Source organism: Lithobates pipiens, unplaced genomic scaffold, assembly GCF_037356315.1.
Source record: "Lithobates pipiens isolate NorthernLeopardFrog02 unplaced genomic scaffold, aLitPip1_a1.2 Scaffold_28, whole genome shotgun sequence".
NCBI classification, from domain to species: Eukaryota; Metazoa; Chordata; class Amphibia; order Anura; family Ranidae; genus Lithobates; species Lithobates pipiens.
Window position 1 is genome coordinate 153,818,238 of NW_027507789.1, and position 24,480 is coordinate 153,842,717.

General features: G+C 42.6%; 1 protein-coding gene across 1 annotated transcript in view; it reads left to right on the forward strand.

Moving 5' to 3' along the window:
* The window catches only part of NPEPPS (aminopeptidase puromycin sensitive), a 136,036-nt gene that overhangs the window by 55,378 nt on the left and 56,178 nt on the right, over positions 1-24,480 (forward strand). The window contains exons 3-9 of the mRNA XM_077459722.1: positions 2,061-2,138; positions 7,143-7,264; positions 7,378-7,485; positions 11,574-11,774; positions 11,867-11,963; positions 12,053-12,086; positions 15,710-15,824. Coding sequence (XP_077315848.1) covers positions 2,061-2,138; positions 7,143-7,264; positions 7,378-7,485; positions 11,574-11,774; positions 11,867-11,963; positions 12,053-12,086; positions 15,710-15,824 — 755 coding nt within the window. The remainder of the gene's footprint in view (positions 1-2,060; positions 2,139-7,142; positions 7,265-7,377; positions 7,486-11,573; positions 11,775-11,866; positions 11,964-12,052; positions 12,087-15,709; positions 15,825-24,480) is intronic.

A 24,480-nucleotide genomic window follows, 5' to 3' on the forward strand; every position in this document is an offset into this window, starting at 1 on the left:
CACTCCCAGCCGTCCGCATAGGGCAGTGTGAACTGCCGGCGGGAGTAATGCGATGCGGGAAAACGCCGTGGATTCGCGGAGTTCCCGCATCGCAGCGGTGTGAACCCGGCCTCAATGTAATTTTGCAGTGATTGTCGTGTGACTGACATGGCAAAATGTGTTTAAAAATTGCTACAAAGCTTGTCACTCTAAAGCTTGCCATACACCTATAGATTATCTGCAGATATTCTATGGATAGATGGAAAAAGTGCAACAGATTTCTCCATGTATGCTAAACTGTGCGGATGGAGGAATCTCCCACTAAGCCAAGCTTCAGTATCTTGCTAGTCAGCCCCGCTGGCTCTCAACCTAAACAATGCCTGCAACCAATCAGAATGTTCAGGTATTGTGAGAGCCAGTGGGGCCGACTAGCAAGATATGGAAGCTTGGCCCAGTGGGAGATTCTTCCATCCACACAGTTCAGAGTAGGTGGAGGAATCTCTTCCACTTTTTCCATCTGGGCATAGAAAATCTGCAGATAATCTATAGGTGTATGGCCAGTCTGAGGCGCTTTACAGGCACTATAGTGCTAAAAATGGCACCTGTAAAGAGCCTCTCCTGTCACTCCAGTGTGCAAGCCCGAGGGCTTGCACACTGGAGCAGCTCTTTTGCGGGACGTTAAAAAAAAAAAAAAAAAAAGTCCGGCAAGCAGCATCTTTGAGGCTAAAGCACCCCTGAACATTGAAATCAATGAGCAGCGCCATGGCAGCGGTGCATTTAACCCTCTGTTCGTCCTGTAGCAGGGGTTTAAAGCGGTAGTAAACCCGCAATTTTTTTTTTTAAAACCTGCAAAGCAAAAGGCATAATGAGCTAGTATGCACCGCATACTAGCTCATTATGAAATACTTACCTTAGAACGAGGCCCCGACATCTCGCCCGATCCACGCCGAGGGAGCCGACATGCTCCCTCGGCGTCTCTTCCGGGTATCGCGGCTCCGGCGCTGTGAGTGGCCGGAGCTGCGATATCGTCACTCCCGCGCATGCGCGCGGGAGATTTAAATCCGGCCGGACGAGCGCTGCCGGATTTTCACGGAGAGAACCCCCTTGTGCGCATGCGCCGCTGCAGTCAGCGGCGCATACCGAGGGGAATATCTCCTAAACCGTACAGGTTTAGTAGATATTTTTTTTACCTACAGGTAAGCCTTATTATAGGCTTTCCTGTAGGTAAAAGTTAAAAAAGTGGGTATACAACCACTTTAAGTGACTGAAGCGCCGCTAAAAATAGCAGTGCTTTACTTGACGGTCAGTGAGAGATGGTCTGAATAGGGTGGATTGTCTCTTGTGTTAAAACATTTTTCTATAAATCTTTCTCTATCTTGAGAAAGGTTGAGCTTGACTGTTATGCCGATCAACTGGCTTCGGTACTTTGAGGCAACACCAGTATGCAGATTTAGGTAAGTGATTTAGAAGTGTTGCAGCAAGATGGTCAGAATTGCAGCCAGAGAAGCTAGCATTTTCAGAGGGGGGGGGGGAAATCAGCAATGACGGCGTTCTTGGTATCTCAGTGCAGGCCCTAAAACTAAAATCTGTAAATCTACAGGCATCAACAATCTTAAGACTAACCTATCTAGCCCTGTAAAGAAGTCGCTATACATACCTTTTCTGAAGCTGGTCCAGTTTCCATCAGTGGAAAACGGAAAATGCCTGGGAAGTGACGTCACCCATAGTTATTACTATGGGGCTTCCGTTGTTGGCTGCCCTCTCTGCACCCACCTCCACAGAGAAGCTGCTGCTGACAGCTTAGCTTGGAACCGGACCTGGAGCATCTTAAGAAAAGGTATGTATTCTTCTTTACCAAGCTAGATAGGTTAGACTTATATTGTGGATGCAAGTAGATTTACGGATTTTAGTTTTAGGGGGAACTTTTCATTTTAAAGGTATAGTTAGCCTGTGGTGGTGAATCTGAATCTTTAATTATGCTTGGGTGCAAATATAGACCAGTATGCATAATAATTTGACACCTTTTCATGTCTGAAAATGTGCTTGACATCTTTTAAGTGGTTTGTTTTTTCATTTTGCAGAAATTCATGCCACAGGTTTCAATTACCAGAATGAAGATGAGAAGGTGACCTTGTCTTTTCCAAGCACCCTACAAACGGGTAAGTGGAAACTGTTCGTACTCTAAAAATAGTTTTTTACATTTTTTTTTTTTTTTTTACAGAATGCATTTAAGTAGACCAAACTGGACAATTTGTAGTATAGCTTAACACTTGCCGCTAAGGGTGTAAATCCTACATCAGAGCTGGCTAGCTCAATAAGCCTTACGACCTTGCCATCCCCTTCTGTTATAAGTTCATTGTTGCTTCTTCTACCTTCACCTTACCTCCTGGCTCCTCTTTTCTCCCATGTTCCCCATTGTGGAATGACCAGAAGTATAGTCACAAGTAACAAAATCACTTTTTTTTTTTCCACGCTCTATTTTCTAGAATTTTTATTCTTTCTCTTATTCTGGGAGGATTTTCCTTTCAGATGTATGTACGTCCCCGCTCGAGTCTAGGTCATTGTAACAGTAGTTTTTTCCTAGTTCATTGGATCTTTTTGTTGGTCCTCTATTAAATTTGTCCTCCTGAACTGCATCTACAGGCTGCAAGGTTTTACCTCTAGAAAAAATTGTGCACTCCTGTAACTGACTGGGTGACTTAGTCCACTTTAGTTCCACTGTTTTTAGTCCACACGGTTTCCTTCTACACTCCAGTTTTTCTGAATCTGATTTTACCAACAAACAGTGCTTTATAGGTTCTTGGCTGCCATGTCTCATCAAAGGATATGTCTAGGAAAGGAATCCAGGATCTATCGTAACGGATTCTTCAGTTCAGCTACTGAGGTTCATGCCTGTAGCCCTGCTGTAAGGTGTTGACAGGCTAGGAAATATTATATACACCCAATAAAAGTGTGGAAATTAAGTCAGCAGCTACAAATGCTGTATTTACTGAAAGAAACTGATGCTGTCAGAAGTGTGTGCCCTCCTGATCTGTCATAACTGCTGGTTCCAGCATCCTGGTTTTGGCTGTGGCATTCTCCTTGTCAGTCTGTCCACCTGCAAGGTGATGGATTGTGGACAGACTCTGGGTGGAGACCAAACCTGATAAAAGCCAGCCAAGCCTGCAGTGTCATGCTTGTGATATTGCATTTGTAACATGTTTTCCAAGCTACCTGTTTGTCTGCTCTGCTGATTGGATTTCCCTGTGTATGACCTCGAATCATATATCCACTATTCTCTGAACTCTGCCTGCATTTTACTTTGACTGTCATTGAAGCTCTCTGCTTCTCTCACAACCGTGAGTACCTATTTGCTTTTCTCAGTTCGCACCTGCCCTGGTGTGCTAGCCAGGCACTATAGCATTGTGTGCAAGTCCGGGGGGAAACTGAGTACTGGTAGGCCTGGTGAGTAGTCTCAGTGGCTGCTGCGTCACTATGGGGCTGTGTGAGGGCTGGGCGCACCGCACCCGGGCATAGGGGTAGCAGGTGCCCCTTCCCATATATGTAAAGAAATGTCAGCAGCGGCGCTGTGATAGGGGGAGAGCTGCGGGCCGCTGTCAGGATGTTTCCCCCGCTCACCCCCCCCCCCCCCTTCTCATGTCGGCAGCACAGGAGACTAGACACCTTTGTGCCTGTTCTTCTTTCCTCCCCGTTGGCCGCAGCGGAGGGTCAATCAGCAGAAACTAGAGGGGCATCATGGGAAATGTAGTGTCAGAGATTGGTGGCCCATTTGCTCTCAATAGGGAGCAGGCTACAGTCCCCGGCATGCACTCTGCTAGAGGGAAAAGGGAAAACCCGGAAACAAGCTGAGGAGTGCTACACTGTAGCAGCTACAGGAGACATGGAAAAAAAGGACTGTACTGGGGAAACTAATAGCACCCGCGCCCCCAGAGAGAGGCACTCTGTACCCGCGCCCCCAGAGAGAGGCACTCTGTCACTGGGCAGTGTGGGCACAATAGGAGACACAGTACTAGCATTGTATGGATGCAATAGCGTCTTTATGCTATTGTGCCCATATAGCTGCAATTGTCCCCATATAGATACTGTTGCGCCCATATAGCACGTCCTCCCCTTCATGACATTGTTGAAAAGGGGTGGAGCATGGGTGACCTTTAAAATTATGCCCTCCCCTGAAAAAAGTTCTGCGGACACCCATGCTATAGTGGGATACCTAAACTACTTTCTACGGAGGGAACAGTTGGCCCAAACTCAATGTCAAGCAAACTGTTCAAATACTGCAGATGTTTGGATATATAGTTAGTCAGGTTGAAAAAAGACACGAGTCCATCCAGTTCAACCACAAAAAATATATAATATAATATTATTATTATTATTATTATTATTATTATTATTCCAGCCCATATACCCAATTCTATACCCACAGCTGATCCAGAGGAGGGCAAAAAACCTCAGCAGAGCATGATCCAATGTGCTAAAGCAGGGGAAAAAATTCCTTCCTGATCCCCCGAGAGGCAATCGGCTTTTCCCCGGATCAACCTTACCTATAAATGTTAGTACCCAGTTATATTATGTACACTTAGGAAATAATCCAGGCCTTTCTTAAAGCAATCTACGGAGCTGGCCAGAACCACCTCTGCAGGGACTCTATTCCACATTTTCACAGCTCTTACTGTGAAGAACCCTTTCCGTATTTGTAGATGAAATCTCTTTTCCTCTAGACGTAAAGAGTGCCCCCTTGTCCTCTTTGTTGACTGTAAAGTGAATAACTCAACACCAAGTTCCCTATATGGACCCCTTATATATTTATATATGTTGATCATATCCCCCCTTAATCTCCTCTTATTAAGAGTGAATAAATTCAGTTCCTCTAATCTTTCCTCATAGTGGAGGTCCTCCATGCCTCTTATCAGTTTGGTTGCCCTTCTCTGCACTTTCTCCAGTTCACCGATATCCTTTTTGAGAACTGGTGCCCAAAACTGAACTGCATATTCCAGATGAGGTCTTACTAATGATTTGAACAGGGGCAAAATTGTCTCTCTCTGTCTCTCTCTCTGTCTCTCTCTCTGTCTCTCTCTCTGTCTCTCTCTCTGTCTCTCTCTCTGTCTCTCTCTCTGTCTCTCTCTCTGTCTCTCTCTCTGTCTCTCTCTCTGTCTCTCTCTCTGTCTCTCTCTCTGTCTCTCTCTCTGTCTCTCTCTCTGTCTCTCTCTCTGTCTCTCTCTCTGTCTCTCTCTCTGTCTCTCTCTCTGTCTCTCTCTCTCGTATATACCTCTCTTAATACAGGAAAGGACTTTGCTCGCTTTGGAAACCGCAGCTTGGCATTGCATGCTCTTGCGCTTATGATCTATAGATTTTAGATCTCAAGAAATTATTACTGGAACTTATTGCCTGGAGTATCTAGCCCTCCTCCTTCATACTGCCCTATACAGGGTATTTCTGCTTTTACGGTGGGGCTGGGGAGGAGTCCTGAACACCCTGTCGGTCCAAGGGACCTGGTCGCTAGAGAGCTTCTCTCCAAGTCTACATTTTGGAACTATGGGTGATTTGGATAATCCTTTAATGCGAAATGTCTAAATGGCATGGTTATCCAACCAGTGCACATTCCAAATGTGGAAAATTAGTAGCTTGACTTCCTCAGTTGATGGTGCATGGAGAAGTTTTGTCTTTTCACTTGGAGGCATTTCAAGACCTCTTTCTCAGGTTGGGAACACAGATGTCGATCCCTTTAGTGCACTCTACCCTTCCTGTCAGGGCTATTCCCCCTCCTTCCCCTTGGGGGTTGGAATTTACATTGATACCTGCTTCCCATCAAACGGTATTTCCTCCCTTGGAGAGGGAGGTTTGTGAATTTGGCATGGCAGTAAGACACAATCATTGGAGGACTCTGTGTTGCCCTGCAGACTTTGGGGTTGGCATGTGTCCAAAGGCCTTTGTGTAGATGTGGGGTTTTTTTTTTTGTTTTTTAATAGGATGACATCTCTGTCCCTTCATAGAATTGTATTAGGCTACATATACATTGACCTTCCCAGCAGTAGAAAACTCTAAACGTGGCAAAAGTAGTTTGCTGTGTTTAGCGTTTATTCATTTAATTTGCCAGAGTACTTGCCATTGAAATGAATAAACGCCCAAGCACTAAACTTGGCTAGCGTTTGGCATTTTTTATTTTTTTGGCCAAAACGTTACTCTCCTAAACACGAGTCTTCTGCGTTCAGGAGAGGGATGTTATCTGACCCTAAACTTTGATAAAAGCCTAAGTGTACATGAACACACAGGCTTTTATTTGACTTTGGGGGCTTTAGCAAAAAAAAATAAAAAATCACAACAGCTCCTAAACTCAGGTACATGAGGCCTAACTGCATGCTATGGGCTTCCGATTGGAGAATACAAGCAGCTGGTTTACACTCCATACCCACTCTCTTTTCAATAATGTGATATAATAAATATTCAATGGCATGTGTTAAAAAAAAAAAAAATGAAAAAATTCACAACGCGTGTCTTCCAGTGAAAGCATACATAAAAAATATTACATCAATATTCTTAACGCAAGTTCTCTGTTGAAATTGGGTATTTTATAAACAAAAAATATATAATGGCTGTTTCATGCACAGTTCTTTAGAAACCGAAATGTAATTTGCGAAATCCCAGTTATACTTAAGCCTTCTGTTGCAGTGCGTTAATGTGCACGCGTTAACTTGCATTGCTTTAAGGGAAGCCCATCCATTATTTATTTACAATGCATTCAAATGGCATTTATAATAATGGTAGTGCACAGAGTAGGTTCATAGGTCCTAAGGGTTTATATGTATATGTTATCAGCAGGGGACCTACTTTCCATGACATAAGGACAAAGCTTACCAGCCGCCATCTTGTCTGAGTACCCTTACTGGCCTCGGTGACAGTCCTGTTGGACATGGTAGTTTTTAGGGCTTGGCCATAAGAGGTCTAAGTCCCCAATCTGTAAAAAAAAAAAAAAAAAAAAAAAGCTCAGCTATATAGAGGGGCAAAGAAGATGATTTCTGTCTGATACAGATAATTGTAAGGCATTTTGTGCTGTTTTTTAGGAATGTTCTAATTGGAGTGGAGACTAATGTTAAACATCATGTGTATTAGGTCGCTGTCCTATTTGCAATGTGTGTTTTTTACCTTTCTTATATTTATATGTTCAGGTACAGGGATGTTGAAAATAGATTTTGTCGGCGAGTTGAATGATAAAATGAAAGGTTTCTATCGAAGTAAATACAATACAGCTTCTGGAGAGGTTCGCTATGCTGCAGTCACTCAGTTTGAGGTAAGGACACGAGGCTCCGGGGATTGATTAGGACAACTTACAAACAGCCTTGCTGTGCCTTGGTACTGCGTTGTCAGTATTGTGAATGTGACATGGAACTGTTCTCTTTACAGGCCACAGATGCACGAAGAGCTTTCCCCTGCTGGGATGAGCCAGCTATCAAAGCAACCTTTGATGTTATTCTCATTGTCCCTAAGGACAGGGTAGCTTTGTCAAATATGGTAAGAATTTCTGCTTACTCCACTACTAAGTTTAAAATCTACATCGGCCGCACACAAATGTTTTTTTTTATTTTATTTTTCCAATAAATCCAATTGCTTTTATATTGACAGTCATGGTATGATTGTTTGTTTTCTATAGATAAGACAGTGTAAATGGTAATGTACAACCAGTTTCCTAAAAGAATGTTAGTGTTATCAGGCTCAGGATTTGCTAATACTGGGTAAAGTCCACAACTGTGCTTGTGTAATGTTTCTCAATTTACTCATGTATACGGGTGTTTGGTGCTGCATTATTTCTGGCCACATGTTTAACATCTTCACACTTGCCCACACCTCTTTGCTTGCCTCAGCTGCAGATTAAACTCCACAGATGCTGCATCTTAGGCTCAGATAAGCTCTCAGCATAAAAAGCAGTTTACAAATGACTCAAGTATAGTGAATAATTCATCTTTATATACACCTCTTACATTCCAGTTATCTGGGTGCACCCATTTGTAACCTGCAGATTTGTTACCTCCCTATCTGTAACAATGCATGCTACGTAACTAAAAGCAAGCAGTTTTTATTTTATCAGCAAAGTGGTTGTAAAGTTGAATCTATTCTTTAATCCTCCCTTTAGGAACATTTTAAAAACTGTTTTTTTATTTTTTTTATTATAATGCGAAATGCTTTTGCCCAGTTCTGCTGTGTGATCACATGTCCTCACTCTGCTCCCCTAGATCTAAGGGAGTACAGTGAGAGGGGCTGAGATTCTATTCTGGCATATGCATGCTAGCGGAGGGAGGATGTCGCCACACAGCAGAGCTGGCCAAAGAAGGGATATAATGTTACTTTACGACCACTTTACCAAAGGAGAGGAGCAACTGCAGCAAACTACCCAATCAAGAGGCGAGGGGAGATCGGCTGCACACAGACCACGGAATTGACAGCGTGAGAGGTAGTGGAGGAGGCGCAGACGCTGAGCAAAGCGAGCAGGGTGATGGAGGGATGTAAACTAACCATGCTATTATGGGTCAGCAGCCATGATACAGAGGGGAACACAGGAACACTTTGCGCTTAATGGGCACCAATGGGTGACGGGTGCACTTTATGGGCACCGATGTGACTGTTGGGTGACAAGTGTAATGGGGGGGGGGGGGGTAATAGGGGCGATGCGACAGGTACTCTTTATTGTGTGGTGCTTTGTGCAGTACAATACACACAGATTGGTAACTCACTGTTCCTGGCTCTTCTCCCCTCACACTGGAAATGGTGTGTGAGGAGAGAAGAGTCGGTAACAGCCAGTTACCAGTCTGTGTTTAGATTTTGTGATCGGCTGTGACTTGATCACAGCCGATCACGTGGTAAACTGCCGCCGGCCATTGGCATAAAGTGCACCAGTCACCCATTACACAGCCCATCAGAAGCATGTCCAAAAAAGTTTATAGTGGGGAGGAGGCGTTCCAGATCCTCTCCATGACTGATGAGCGCAGCGAGGAGTTCTCTTCAGATTTTGACACAAATTCAGTATTTGAACTAATTTATAGCAGTGGATCAGCAAAGGAATCGGAGGAAGAATGGGTCCCTCCTAAAAGGGCACACGGCACTCTGTAAATCAGGCAGCCACCAGTGATAGACCCCAGGATCACGTTTTCCAGGCCGAGTACCAGCGCTGCCACTAGCGATGGACCCCAGGATCAAGTGCCCAGGCCCAGCTGCCTTCCGATTCGGTATCAGCAAGTATTTCCCCTTTCACTGCACAGCCTGGTGTGCAAGCCAATACCCCGAATTTCTCAAATTGTTTGTTTTTATCAATTTTTTCCGACTCTTTGCTGGAAACTTATCATGGACCAGGCCAATCTTTGTGCCCAGCAGCATATTGCCAACAGCCCCCCCCCCCCCAATCATCATATACTCATCCATTTGAGTGGAGAGATTTGCGTTTGGAGGAGTTCACATTTTTTATGGGGCTTACAAAATTAAGGACATGCCTACTGGTCCACCAACCCCATCCACCACATGCCCATTTATTCTGCCATAATGGCCAGGTCCTGATATGAGATGATTATGTGCTTCCTTCACTTCAGCGACAACACCCAGTGCCCGCCTCGAAATAATCTGAATTATGTTAAATTATATAAAATTTGGCTAGATACGGATAAGGGCCAGATGCAGAGTAAAATTGTATAAGCTTGGTGAGAGTCTCGGATTACCTGTATGCATTCTGCCTATATGAAGGACGTGATTCTCAGCTCCAGCCCCCTGAGTGCCCAGCCTACATGGGTACAACTGTATGGGAACTGCATTTTTATAGCACTGATCACTGTATTGGTGTCACTGGTCACCAAAAAGTGTCACTTGGGGGTCAGCTTTGTCTGCCGCAACGTGGTAGTCCTGCTAAAAATCTTTTTTTTTTTTTTTTTTTTTTTAAGAGCAAAAAATAACTGCAGAGGGGATCAAATACCACCATTAGAGAGCTCTATTTGTGGGGAAATAAGAATGCCAATTTTGTTTGGGTACAACGTTCCACGGCTGCACAATTGTCAGTTACAGACAAAAATAACCAAAATAACACTGCTCATGTGATCAGGTGTGATCGATTTTCAATGATTGGCACCATAGCTTGTAGACTCTATAACTTTCACAGAGTCCAAATAATATCACTGATTTTGGTTATTTTTACCAAAGAGATGTAGCAGTATAAATTTTGGCCACAATTTATGAAGAAAGGGGGGTGAAAGTGCCCAGTAGTGAAGTGGTTAAGAAGCATTTCTCATGCTTTTCATAAAGATTGCTGCCATTGGCAAGATTCTCACCTTGCCACCTGGTTGCTGTCTTGCTCCCTAGAACTTTTTAATAAAAAGAGAAAAAAATAAAAATTTTGTAGGTTTACAAACAATGTAAGAGAAACCTAAAGGCAAAACATACACTAAAGACACAGCCATACATTCACATCACAATCTAGCCAAGAGCAGCAGCTGCAAACAGAATGATGATGTGTAATAGTTCAGGATTGGGAACATGACAACATAGCAAGTGTATTGATAAAAACAATGCCACTGTCTCAACCAAGTAAAAGTTCACACCTGCTATAGAACTACCAGATGGGTACATACACCAAGGAACTTTGCTCAAAGTGGTTTGTTCTTGGCTCTAGCATTGAAATATCCGCAAGGACACTAGGGTTAATGGAGCTAGACTGAGGATTGCAGCCATGGATCACATAGCTCAAGTTTGCAGGTGTACTATAAGTGGAGTGGGGTCAGTCTCCTATTGGTCAATTTAGCCTGTGCTAAAAGGGGCATGCTGGAGGTATTGGAAAAATTTATGAGAGGAAATGCTAATGCTGCTGTTGCTCAAAGAATTTTAGTTGATTCTGTGTAAACAATTGATGAAAGAATTGCACCACCTTAGAGTACCAGTGGTCAAAGCCCTGTAGCTTGCTCAACTCCTCAAAATGCCCCCCCTCCCAGATAGGTGAATATTGAGAAACACCATCATATATCCTGTCGGTTTAATTTCACGCCACACTTTATTCATTAGTTTCAATGAAGGGCACCGTGAGGAGTCCCAAAACCCACCCGCCTCCAATTGGGCCAAGAGATGGATCAGTTGTGTTTGTGATTCCCCATCTTGCAAAGTGCTGCAGTCACGCAGCCAGGAAATAGTCTTGCATGTGGTACAGCGAGACCCCTGCTATCTTTTGGCAGTTGTAAGATAGGCAATCTAATTATGAGATGTCTACCCTTTCAGATAAGGGAGTCCATCTGTCATCTGTGAGGGAACCACACTAGGGAATTATGCAAAATGTGGACTAACTGTGGTGCCCAAACCATTTCAGTGAGCTTTGTCCGCCCCACCAAAGACAAAGGCTTCGCCTTTAAGTTTAAACCTATCTAGGAGTTGCAGCAGACTATACCGTAAATCTTCCACATTGGGATGAACCCAAAGCCCAAGGTTTAAAAAGGTCACTACCCTTATCTGCCATGCACAATGTAGAAGCAGCAATTGCTGGCAGTCTAATTGCAAGAGGATAGATTTGTCCTACAGACATTTTTGTTTTTCAAGATGTTTACTTTCTTGCTCCAATTTTGTACCCTGTTCTGTAGAATCTAATTGAGCGCAAGGCCTACCCAGATGACAATAACTTGGTGGAAGTTAAGTTTGCTCGCACCCCTATCATGTCAACCTATCTTGTGGCCTTTGTGGTGGGAGAGTACGACTTTGTGGAAGCTCGTTCTTCAGATGGAGTGCTGGTCCGTGTTTACACTCCAGTTGGGAAAGCCGAACAGGGAAAGTTTGCTTTGGAGGTAAGTTCTGTTTTCGGGTCTGCAGATTTTTTTTTTTTTTTTTTGTTATGACTTGGTCCTCCACCAACCACTTGTGTGTATTGCTCCTTCAGGTTGCTGCTAAAACGCTGCCTTTCTATAAGGATTACTTTAATGTGCCCTACCCTCTTCCCAAGATTGACCTCATCGCCATTGCAGACTTTGCAGCTGGTAAAGTTTTTACTAACTGGCATGCTGTACAGGTGACACCATGTCTCCTGCCCTGCTTCGCTTCCTTACTCTCGTTTTGTTTTTCACAGGAGCCATGGAAAACTGGGGCCTGGTCACATACAGGTACTTGTATGTTGCTTTCCTGTCCTCTTCTGGGACCTTGGTTTACTAATATCTATGTAGTTAAAGTGCTATTGTCTTGTTTTTTATTTTTAAATACGGTATACTTACCTGCACTGTGCAGTGGTTTTGCAGAGTAGCTTGAATCCTCCTTGGGTCCCACATCGCTGCTCTTGGCCCCTTTCTCCTGCCGGGTACCCCCGCAGCAAGCAGCTTACTATGGGGGGCTCCCAAGCTAAGCCGCTGCTCTGTGTTGACCATTCACACACTGAACCGTGGCTCCTTCCATCATCTCGCTGATTGGCTCAGTGGCTGCTGCCAAAAGCCAATCAGGAGTGAGTCTCTGGACAGGCAAGGCTTTTCCTGGACATCGCTGGATTGAAAGGGGGCCTTTGGGGGGGGACTGCCTCACACAGGTTTTTTTTTTTTTTTTTTTTTTTTTAACCTTCATGCATGAAGGTGTAAAAACCTTGTGCCTTTACAACCACTTTAACACTTGAATTCATTTCTGTTTCTGCCATACAGATTTTTCTTCCCTTCTAGTAAACTTGAATTGCCTGTTCTTATGAGCATCTCACGTGCCCAAAAGCTTGTTCTTGCACTTTTTGTTATTTATACCCAGATTATCACAAGCAGTGTTTAGATCTTTATATCGCATGAGAAAACCACTTTGTATATGGCTGCCTTTTTTTTACATGAGATGTTCCCTAAAGACTCGCAATATGTGATGGAGTGTTGCCTTTGATGCATTAGAAAGCACAAAGGCAGCCCATAGATGATTCAGTTTTTTGCCCTTTTCACTCAACCAGTAGGTTGAGCAAAACCTAACTGACTCGATTCGCCCATCTACACATTCAAGGTGGATGGGGGAATCCTTCTGCTGAGCTATTGTATTCTGACAGCGTGGAGGGAAAATCTGTTAGGCAGATTGTACAGAAATTGATCAGTAGATCGACTGCTCTACAACCACTTTTCCCATACATGGATCTCATTTTAGCCAATCCCTACTGAACAAGCTGAATTGCAAACCATGTATGGCCAGCTTAAGACTGATCATGGTGTGATAGAAATTGTCGTCTTTAACCATGAGTCAGATTATTATTTTTTAATTTTTTTAACCATAGAACTCAGATTATTCTTTTTGATACAAGCATCAAACGACAAACAGAATATTTCTATGATATAAGCTATAGCCACATGCACCTATAGCTATTTCAACTTTGGTAGATCAAACCGACAAAACTGAAAGAACTCGATAAGCCTATTCAACAGGGAGGTTAACTGTGAACAAAATTTTCAAGCATACCAAGTGAAAAGTTCTCAACCATACCTGCTTGACAAATTCCCGTATATAGACTAAACTCGTTTGGCTGTACTTCTCCTGTGGATCACAGAAGTGCAGTTTTGTTCTGCACTCCTGTGAATCGCTTTCAGCAGACGGCATTTTTATAGCGCTGATCGCTGTATAAGTGTCAGTGGTCATAAATAGGTGTCAATTGTCCGATCTGTCTGCTACGATTACTAGTTCAAAAAAATGAAAATGCCGTAAGTATATTCCCTATTTTGTAGATGCTATAACTTTTGCGCAAACCAATCAATACGCTGCTTGCGATTTTTACCAAAAATATGTAGAAGAATACATATCAGCCTAAACTGATGAATACATTTTTTTTTAGATAGTTATTATAGCAAAAAGTAATAAAATGTTTTTATTACAAAATTGTCGTTTTTATTTTTTGTTTTATAGCACAAAAAATAAAAACCGCAGAGGTGATCAAATAACACCAAAAGAAAGCTCTATTTGTGGGAAAAGGATGTAAATTTTATTTGGGTACAGCATGGCACAACCATGCAATTTTAAGATAAAACAACGCAGTGCCGTATCTCTAAAAATGGTCTGGTCAGGAAGGGGGCAAATCTTTCCAGGGCTGAAGTGGTTAAGTCTGTTCTGTTGACCTGTATTGGACTATGCTAGCATCCAGGGTATGTTCCACGGTGCAATGCAAGATTTCCCAGCACACTTAAACTAGTCAGCACAAAAAGGCAATCTGAAAATGGTAGTAAACCCAAAAAAGACGTGTATTAGATGTGGTAGCTGCATTCGTTTTTCTTTTTTCTTATTTTCACCTGTTGCATCAGTCCATCTTTAATTTTTCAACTTAGACAGACCAAGCTGTTCAGAGAAAGTAGCATTTAATAGGTCGCGACAAACCATTTAAAGTAGTTAACTTAAGGTAAATCTTAAAACCTGTGATTTTTTTTTTTTTTTATATATTTTTTTTATTTTGTAGGGTATTACAAAATAGCATCATGGAGGATATTTTCCAAATGCAATGCTTAATTTTCAAATTCCAGAATACTGTATAAAACTGCGTCTGGTGAAAGAACTCCAAGATTGTTTCCCAAACTGGCTGTTTCAGGCTGGATCTCACTGCAGTCAGTCTGACACTGTTAGTCCACTTAATTGATAGGGATGGTCTCGTGTGGTCCTTAACATTACCAAAGGACTGCACATACAATTTAGTGAATGTAATGCTGAAGAAAACTGTCTAAAGCCCCATACACACACACACGATTGGATTTTCTGACGGGAATTGTGTTGACAGACTGTTGGCCTAAAATCCATTTGCTCCATCAGACAATTGTCAGATTTTCCACAGACAAATGTTGGGTGGCAGGCTTATATATTTTCGGCGGACAAATATCTGTTGTCAGATTTTCCAATCGTGTATACACAAGTCCGTCAGACAAAAATACAAACATGCATGCTCGGAATCGATGCACACTAAACACAACATTGGCAGAAGGTGCCCAAAGGGTGGCACTAAAGAGCTGAAAAGCCACATAATACGTCACTACATTTATGTTTGTTGGCCGACAATTGTGTGTCGTTTGTATGCACGATACATTCGTGGCCAACGCCCTTCGGACAAAAGTCTGACGCTTTGTCTGAGGAAAATCCGATCATGTGTACCAGGCTTTAGACTGCAGACATGCAGCAGGAGATGGTCAGGGACTGCGGACATGCTATAGCAGTTGTTGGAAGCTGGGGGGCATAATTTAATGCAAAATTACAGAAATCAACTCCTTTTGTAAAAAAATAAATGAAAAAATTTGCAAATGAAGGCACACTATGCATGACGCCTCCTGGGCTTGGCACTATTTATATCTGACAACTATATAGTACTTCCAGAAGACAGTTATTGCTGTAGTTCCAGGAGCCTGACGCTGATCCTTCTGGGCTATGCATCTGGAACAGCACAGTTGCTGTAGCTGCTAGCCCTCCCCTCCTGCCCGTTTCCATAAATCTTTGTATTTTGTGAATGTATTCATATACAAAGGCTTCTGTGAATGGACAGCAGAGGGGTAGGGGTGAGCATAGCTGCTTTGTGCTCCGCCTTTTTCTCCCCTCTCAGCCCCCAGTGTCTTCAGTGTAATTCCCGGCAGTGCAATAAACCTGTCAGATATAGAGAAAAGCCCACAAGATGCCATGCAGCTCTTTGTATTTGACTTGTAGTGTGCCTTCACTTTTTACAATTCCTCACAAGTGGTAGTACTTTTCATAGTAAATGCCTCCTAATAGCTTACTTACTATTTTTGATTATTTTTTTTTATCTTGACTGTAGGGAGACAGCTCTGCTTATTGATCCAAAGAACTCTTGCTCTTCCTCCCGGCAGTGGGTGGCACTAGTTGTTGGGCATGAATTGGCGCACCAATGGTTTGGTAATCTAGTCACAATGGTAAGCATGATTTTTTTTATTTTTTTTATTTTTTCCTTTTTTAACTTTTGTTTTTGTTTTTTAATAAAAACTGGCAATAGTTCACATGTATTTGGAATTACCATTATGGGTCCATGTTACATAAAATGTAAAGCTTACATGCACTTTCACAGTCCCTGTTGAAACGCCATCCTTGGGTATGATGCATAAATTATTTTTCAGAAAGTGTTTGTTCTGGGTTATTGTATGAAAGTTTACATGGAAGCAAGTCTTGTTGTGACCATTTTCCTGCTTTATGTACCATATTTTTGATTGTATGTCATACAAATGTGTAGCTTCGCTCTATAGTAGCAGTCTGCATTGTGGATAGTATCTTCACTGAACTAACTGAGAAAATAAACCACTTAAAGAGGAGATCCGCCCAAAAAAAAAAAAAAGCCTGCAGCTGCTGGTTTTTAATAGGCCATCTACCTGTCCTGGAGTCTAGCGATGTCAGCACCGCATCTGATGTTTCCATCAGCTGTCGGGTGCTGCCACCACCATTGTGGGTAAGGGAACCTGGCAGTGTAGCCAGGTAGTTAGTAACGGCTTCATGCCCGGAACCCTACTGCGCATGCCCGAGGCCCCGTTCCTCTCCTACTGGCCTGGCGACAGGTGGAGAAGGGGGGAGCCCCACAGTGACGTCATGGACTGTGGCATGGACTCCTGGAAGTGGGAACAGTTATCCTGTCCCTCCTCCCCCCTCCGGTGCCAATTGTGCGATTTTAAAATGTACTTCTTTTTTTATAATATCTTGTGATTCCCTGTGTTTGTAAAAGCCAGCCTAGTGGTTTATTAGCTGCTGAATTGCTTTTACGGCGCCTCCCTGGGCTCTCCCATGTAATCTGATCCAGCTTTACCACCGATTACCATGGAGCTTGCTGTGAACTGGATGGGCACCGGCCATCTCTATGGTTCTGGGAGATCAGAAGCGACGTCATGACTTCACTTCTATTTCTGGCAAATGTAAACACTGGTGTTTCTCTTTTGCTGGAAAGCAGAGATTATTTATTTTGTATCTCATTTACGGGGTAGAAGAGGTTTTTGGGGTCCTTTTAGACCCCAGATGTCTCCATAAAAAGAACCTATCATGCCTTATTTCTATCACAAGGGATGTTTACATTTCTTGTGATGGGAATAAAAGTGTTAAAGAATAATTAAAGGGACAGTGTAAAAGTGTTTTTTTTTTTTTTTTTTTTGTCCCAGTCCCTGCTGTGCTTGTGCGCATAAGCGAACGCATATGTAGGTCGCACCAAAATTTATAGCAAAAGGAATAATTATAGCGCTAGACCTCTTCTGTAGCTCTAAACGTGTAACCTGTAAACATTTTCAAAGCATTGGAATTTTTCAATACCGTAGTTTGTTGCCATACCACAAGCGTTCACTGCGTAAATACCGTGTGACAAAAAAACCCACTGTTTTATTTTCTAGAGTCTCTACTTAAAGCGGGATTTTTTTTACCTGTGTCACTGGTGGGCGATTCCTACCGTCGGTTAGCATTCACGATCGGCGTGTTTTTGACCCCCGGCGTGACGATTCTTTTGCTTCGGATAACTTTTAAAAAAGTAGTCAGGCGTTTTCTATTTTAACTGTGGGCGTCTGAAGCCCACAGGCATTTACTTCCTCTATTCTATGACGCTCGGCTCCCAGCATCCACCACTCCATCTCGCGCATGCTCACTGATAGCAGTGAGCAGCGCTGTAAAAGTTTCAATAGTGGTAATGGCAGATACAGCTGCCTGCCCACTTTGAAAATGGCAATTTCGGACACGCCCTCGCCACGTGACCGGCGTCCTCCTTCCGAAATCTCACGAGATTTTGCAATTTCATTGTCCCCCATGGATTCTTGGGAAATAGCTTAGAAATTTCCCAGGGACCATTGCGAGGATGATAACCACGCCTACTCCCACGGGGGGACAGCCCGGAAGTCAGCACAAACATCTGAAATATAAGGCAAGTACTGAATATTTTTTTTCAGGGTACATTAATGTAAGTATGCTATCATGTGCTTTAAATAACAAGAAGATACATTTTTAGGTCCAAAATGCTTTAAAAATATATACAGTATCTCAAAGTGAGCACACCCCTCACATTTTTGTAAATATTTTATTATATCTTTTCATGTGACAAAACTGAAGAAATTACACTTTACATTGTAGCAAAGTATTGCGTGTACAGCTTGTATAACAGTGTAAATTTGCTGTCCCCTCTAAATAACTCAACACGCAGCCATTAATATCTAACCTGCTGGCAACAAAAGTGAGTACACCCCTAAGTGAAAATGTAAAAATTGGGCCCAAAGTGTCAATATTTTGTGTGTCCCTTAACCCTCTTGGGCATGGAGATCACCAGAGCTTCACATGTTGCCACTGGAGTCCTCTTCCACTCCTCCATGACATCACAGAGCTGGTGGATGTTAGAGACCTTGCGCTCCTCCACCTTCCGTTTTGAGGATGCCCCACAGATGCTCAATAGGGTTTTAGAAAAAAATTGTTTGAAGATCAATACGCACTATTGGTTACCACAACCCTGGGTGTCCAATTTACCCGTGTGGTGTCCCAAGATTTGCAGGCTCACCAATAATAGGTGCGGTCTCTGGGCCTAAATACTATAGAGAGAGAAGATTTACAGGGGAAGGATTTCCGCTGAAAAGAGACACAGGCGGACCATGCTGTTTAAAAAGCATAAATTTTTTTAAAAATATATATTTAATACAAAAAAGGCCAAGACCAGGTACACACCACCAACACTAAGATCATATTAAAAATAGACAACGTTGTCTGTTTAAAAGCAGCTGCATCACGCTTCAACCATGCACGCGCACACCTATAACAAAGCTATTGTTAATTTGAGTGGGTAATATTTGTGGATCAGACTGTTGATCTTGGTGACATGCACAATGCGTAACAAGGTCTGTCCTGTCACTAGGTTTAATTGGAAACCCTTTTAACAAAAAAACCCTGTTGAAGAGTAGATTGAGTCAAGTTTCTAGTCCCACAGAGACCGCTTTAATTAGGATTGTAGCATACATAGCTGTCAGTGTGGAGAAATGATTATAATCCACAGCTAATGTTCAGTCCAAAGGCACTATACAGTTTCCTAAAGTGGAATTGCATGTATTCACAGGCTTTAACTGTTGGAAAAACAATAGCTCAATGACGCTGTTGTGAAGCTGGCTAATACTGGCTGAGAGGTAACAAACAGCAGGAGGCAAATTAAAGGACCTATGGTCCGTTCACCCGACCATTCATGGAGTGATATAATAACAGTCCTGTACTATCTTTCTCCGGTCTAGGGGGCTGTATGTGCCATCTTGTATGCTCCGTTTGTTGAGCAGGGTCTGTAAGGCTCCAGTGAGCAGTTTGCTATCACAGTGTCAGGTCCTCTGGGCCACTGTCCGCTTGTCTCAGCCGAGATAGTCACCACTGGCTTCAGGCGATCAACTGCGCATGCACAAACAAGCACGATGAGATGCGTCATCCATGACGCGTAGAGCTTCTCTGTCGTGATGCCAATCCGACATGTTTCACCAGGAACTGTTTTTCTTTTTTTTCCCCAATAGTCTGATCCACAAATATTACCCACTTGAATTAACAATAGCTTTGTTATAGGTGTGTGCATGGAAGGTTGAAGCGTGATGCAGCTTCTTTTAAACAGACAACATTCAACACTGTCTATTTTTAATATGATCTTGTTAAGCAGCATGGTCCGCCTGTGTCTCTTTTAGTGGGAATTCTTCACCTGTAAATCTTCTTTCTCAATAGGGTTTAGGTCTGGAGACCTGCTTGGCCAGTCCATTGCCTTTTACCCTCAACTTCTTTAGCAATGCAGTGGTCATCTTGGAGGTGTGTTTGGGGTTGTTTTATCATGTTGAAATACTGCCCTGCGGCCCAGTCTCCGAAGGGAGGGGATCATTCGCTGCTTCAGTATGTCACAGTACATGTTGACATTCATGGTTCCCTCAGTGAACTGTAGCTCCCCTGTGCTGGCAGCACTCGTGCAGCCCCAGACAATGACGCTCCCACCACCATGCTTTGACTTTAGGCAAGACAAACTTGTCTTTGTACTCCTCACCTTGTTGCCGCCACACAAACGCTTGATACCATCTGAACCAAATAAGTTTATCTTGGTCTCATCAGACCACAGGGCATTGTAATCCATGGCCTTAGTCTGCTTGTCTTCAGCAAACTGTTTGCGTGCTTTCTTGTGCAAGCTTTCTTTAGAAGAGGCTTCCTTCTGGCACAACAGCCATGCAGCCCAATTTGAGGCAGTGTGTGGTGTATGATCTCAGCACTGACAGGCTGACTCCTCACCCCTTCAACCTCTGCAGCAATGCTGGCAGCACCCATACGTCTATTTCCCAAAGACAACCTCTGGTTATGACGGTGGGTAGTATGACATGAGAGGGTGCTGAGCACGTGCACTCAACTTCTTTGGTTGACTATGACGAGGCCTGGTCTGAGTTGAACCTGTCCTGTTAAACCGCTGTATGGTCTTGACCACCATGCTGCAGCTCAGTTTCAGGGTCTTGGCAATCTTTATGTAGAGCAACATTTTTTTTTTTTTTTTCCAGATCCTGAGAGTTTTGCATGAGGTGCCATGTTGAACTTCCAGTGACCAGTATGAGAAAGTGAGAGCAATAACACGAAATTTCACACCTGCTTCCCAAACACACCTGAGACCTTGTAACGCTAATGAGACACATGACTTTGGGGAGGGAAAATGGCTATTTTTTTCCCCAATTTGGGCATTTTCATTTAGGGGTGTACTCACTTTTGTTGCCAACGGTTTAGACATTAATAGCTGTGTGTTGAGTTATTTTGAGGGGACAGCAAATTTACACTGTTATACAAGCTGTACACTCACTACTTTACATTGTAGCAAAGTGTAATTTCTTCAGTGTTGTCACATGAAGAAAAGCTATAATAAAATATTTACAAAAATGTGAGGAGTGTACTCACTTTTGTGAGATACTGTATAATGTTAGAACACAAAGTAATGTGATAAAAAAAAAAAAAATGAATGATTTTTACACGCAGGAGAGATGTCAGAATTGGCCTGGGCTGAAAGTAGTTAAATATGGATATGATCCGATTCTCACTAAAATAAAAAAAAAAGTAAAGTACAATCACTGTGCTGAACGCCTAACCCTTAAGATGGAAGCCCAGCCCTAAGTCTAACTATTCTTCAATATGTTCCCACCCCCTTCCTCGTCCTAATTTTTCCAACTAACCTGTATAAAAAAGGTGTGTGTATTTACCTATTTTTAATCTGCTGTAGTCCGGTCATGTGATCTCACAGCTCCCCTGTGTCAGTGAGCGACTGCTGCAGGAGTGAGGAGGGAGCGCTAACTACCAGACAAGAGCAGATTAAAAATGGGTATGTACACCCCCCCCCCTCCTTTTTTTTTTTTTTTTTTTTTCCATTTAATACATATTAGGCAGGATTAGTATGGGGAGGGGAGAGGGAACATTTTTAAGAATGTTTTTTTTTTTTTTTTTTTTTTTTTTTTTTTTTTTTCTCTCCACTTTAAGTGCTGTATATAACATAAAAACAGGATTACATAAAAATATGTAATTTTTAGTGTTGTATTAAAAACATTCAGTGTATCTTTATATAAGAACTGTAATATCAGATGTTCTCCTCAAATTAGACGTTACAGCAGTCTAACTGAGGATGCAACAGTTCAGTCATCCTTAAACTGATTTGTAAACGATCACCTCTTAAAACAAACCCATTTTGTTTACAACTGAAATGAAAGGCAAAACATTTGTTTATAGATGTATATAAAACAATCAATACTTGCGTGCGCCCCCCCCCCCCCTTTTTATAAGTGCTCACATGCCCTCTGTTCTCAGCTACATAAAAGCTGGGGGGAGGTGAAGAAACCGTACACTGATCTTCCCAGTGAATGGCTGTGCAGCAGTGGTGTGTCAGGACAAGTCTGATCATTGGACAAGCGCACATGGAGTTCCCAGCATAGCTAGAGAACTGACCACAATGTGTTCTCCTGGATAGTGTGGTCAGTTTTTCATAGAGTAGAGGGGCTGACAGGAACAGGGATTTCACACAAAGGAAGCAAAGAGAACAGGATACTTTCCCATAACATTTGACTCCTTTTGTTCTTGGGCCTGTTGACACATTTCTGTTTTTCTAGTTTATTGCCCATCTTATAAATTGCTCAGGGGTGACCCAGTGTCTATTAATAATCAACTTGCGAGCCTGTAAATTTTACATCTCTACATGACTCAGACTATCATCTAAGCTTAGGTCTTAAGGACTGGAAATTGTCAATGGGCAAGCTACAATATCTGTGTGCGCGTCTTGAACTTTTTGGCATCAAGTAGCTGTTTCCCATATTCACTAGACTACTGGTCTTTTTGTTCACATGTTCTCGAAGTTCTACCAGATGACATTTTGACCTAATCTGAAGCCAGTTTCAGGCGCAAGGTCCTTCAGGCAAGACTTCTATGTCCCTCGGTAGATGAGAAAGAAAATTCGTTTTTTTTTTTTTCCTCCACAGTAAAATCCTTTTCTTGAAGTCCACTAAGGGACACCGGTCCCACCCCTCTGTAATCATGCACTTGTTATTGCTGTGCTGCAGAGCTATGGCGTGCTGGTAGTAGGAGAGGTTATCCTGGGTTGGCCTATAGTATGGTTTTTATTTTTATTTTATTTTTTTGCCAGTGTGCAATCCTTCTGTAGGCAGTAGTATAACCCAAAAGTGAAAGATTGCGCCCCCTCAATGGATTTCCAAGAAAAGGATTTTACAGTGAGTAATAAAATACTTTTTTTTTTTTTTATTTAACCAAATGACAGCGGGCGGCTCTTGTTCTGGGTGGACATCATATGACGGCTTCCTAGAATGACCACCCCTTGCGCCCGTGGGGGCACACAACACAGCGATCGTGCCGTGTTGCTAGGACACGGTACGACCCTGATCTCTATAAAGAGCCGCGGCTCTTTAACCATGTGATCGGTTGTGTCCAGTCGGTCACATGTAAACACTGAGATGCTGGTAGTTGGCACTCCTCACCTCAACTGACAGCGTGCGAGGAAAGCCGATCAGCGATATCTCCTTGCAGAGGACATCTAGGTATGTAATCGAGGCACTGATCATCAGTGCCCTGATTACAATGAGTGGCCATTAGTTCCGCCTATCTGTGCCACATATCGGTGCTCATCAGTCTCGCCTTACTGACAAACTAAAACTTTTTTTTTTTTTTTTTTATTTGATATTTTTGGGGAAAAAAAACAGAAGTGATTAAACAGCTCTATTGGGGTGGTTAATGACCATTCCATTAAATAAAGCAAAAAAAAAAAAAAACTATCCAACATATCCCAAAAGCATGCCAAATAAAAAAATATATAAAAATGAAACTGTATAATGTGAATGGTATGGTTCATGGACGTCTGTATTGTATTTCCAGTTGTAGATTTTCTTGTGTCGCTTATTGTCCAGTCCACCCTTCGTTTTTACAGATCATGTTCATGTCTAGAAAGGCATGCTTTTCCTGTCCTCAATAAAAGTGAACATTAAATTCTAATCGCTGAAATTCAAAATGATCACAAACTCCATTCAGCAAAAATTCAGACCCCAATCAAAGTGTAAAAATGTTGCCTATGTATCTGTAGCATGAAAAAACACAGGTACGAGGACAGGTTGTCTCTGACAAAAAGTTCACACTCCCACCGGCCCAGATTTGCAATGGATGGTGCACAGGGCAGTGCCCATCACAGAACCCTGTACCTGGAGGCAGTCTGACCCGTTGCATAAAAAAATGTTGTTCAAAATATGAAAGCGCAAACGTTATGCTCATGTTCTGAGATTTCAAGTTCATTGAAAAAGTTTTAAATTTTATTTGTCATACCGCCTCGCACCGATATACCAGAAGGGCTCATACAGGCAAACTATCATACCTGCCCTCTGCTGGCAAGCTCTGTGAGTCGGGTTGCGGGTCCCGCGGACTTTATCGCCGCGGGGATACCCGCAATTGTCTCGCGGAAAGGAAGAATGGGGAGATGCTAATGTAAACAAGCATCTCCTCGTTCTGCCTAGTGACAGTGTCACTGATCTCTGCTCCCTGTGTTCGGGAGCAGAGATCAGTGACTTGTCACACATAGCCACGCCCCCACACAGTTGAACACTCCCCAGTACACACTTAACCCTTTAACTGCCCCCCCTAGTGGTTAACCCCTTCACTGCCAGTGTCATTTACACAGGAATCTGTGCATCTGTATAGCACTGATTGCTGTATAAATGACAGTGGCCCCAAAATGTAAAAATGGTTCAAAAGTGTCCAATGTGTCCGCCATAATGTTGTAGTCACGATAAAAATCGCTGATTGCCGCCATTACTAGTAAAAAAAAAAATAAAATTATAAAAATGCCATAAAACTATCCCCTATTTTGTAAACGCTATAACTTTTGCGCAAACCAATTAAACACTTTATTGTGGTGTTTTTTGTTTTTGTTTTTTTTGGTTTCCCCCCCACCAAATATATGTAGAAGAATACGTATCGGCCTAAACTGAGGAAAAAATATTTTTTTATATATTTTTGGGGATATTTATTATAGCAAAATGTAAAAAAAAATGCGTTTTAAAAACAAAAAAAAATTGCCACTATTTTTTGGTTACT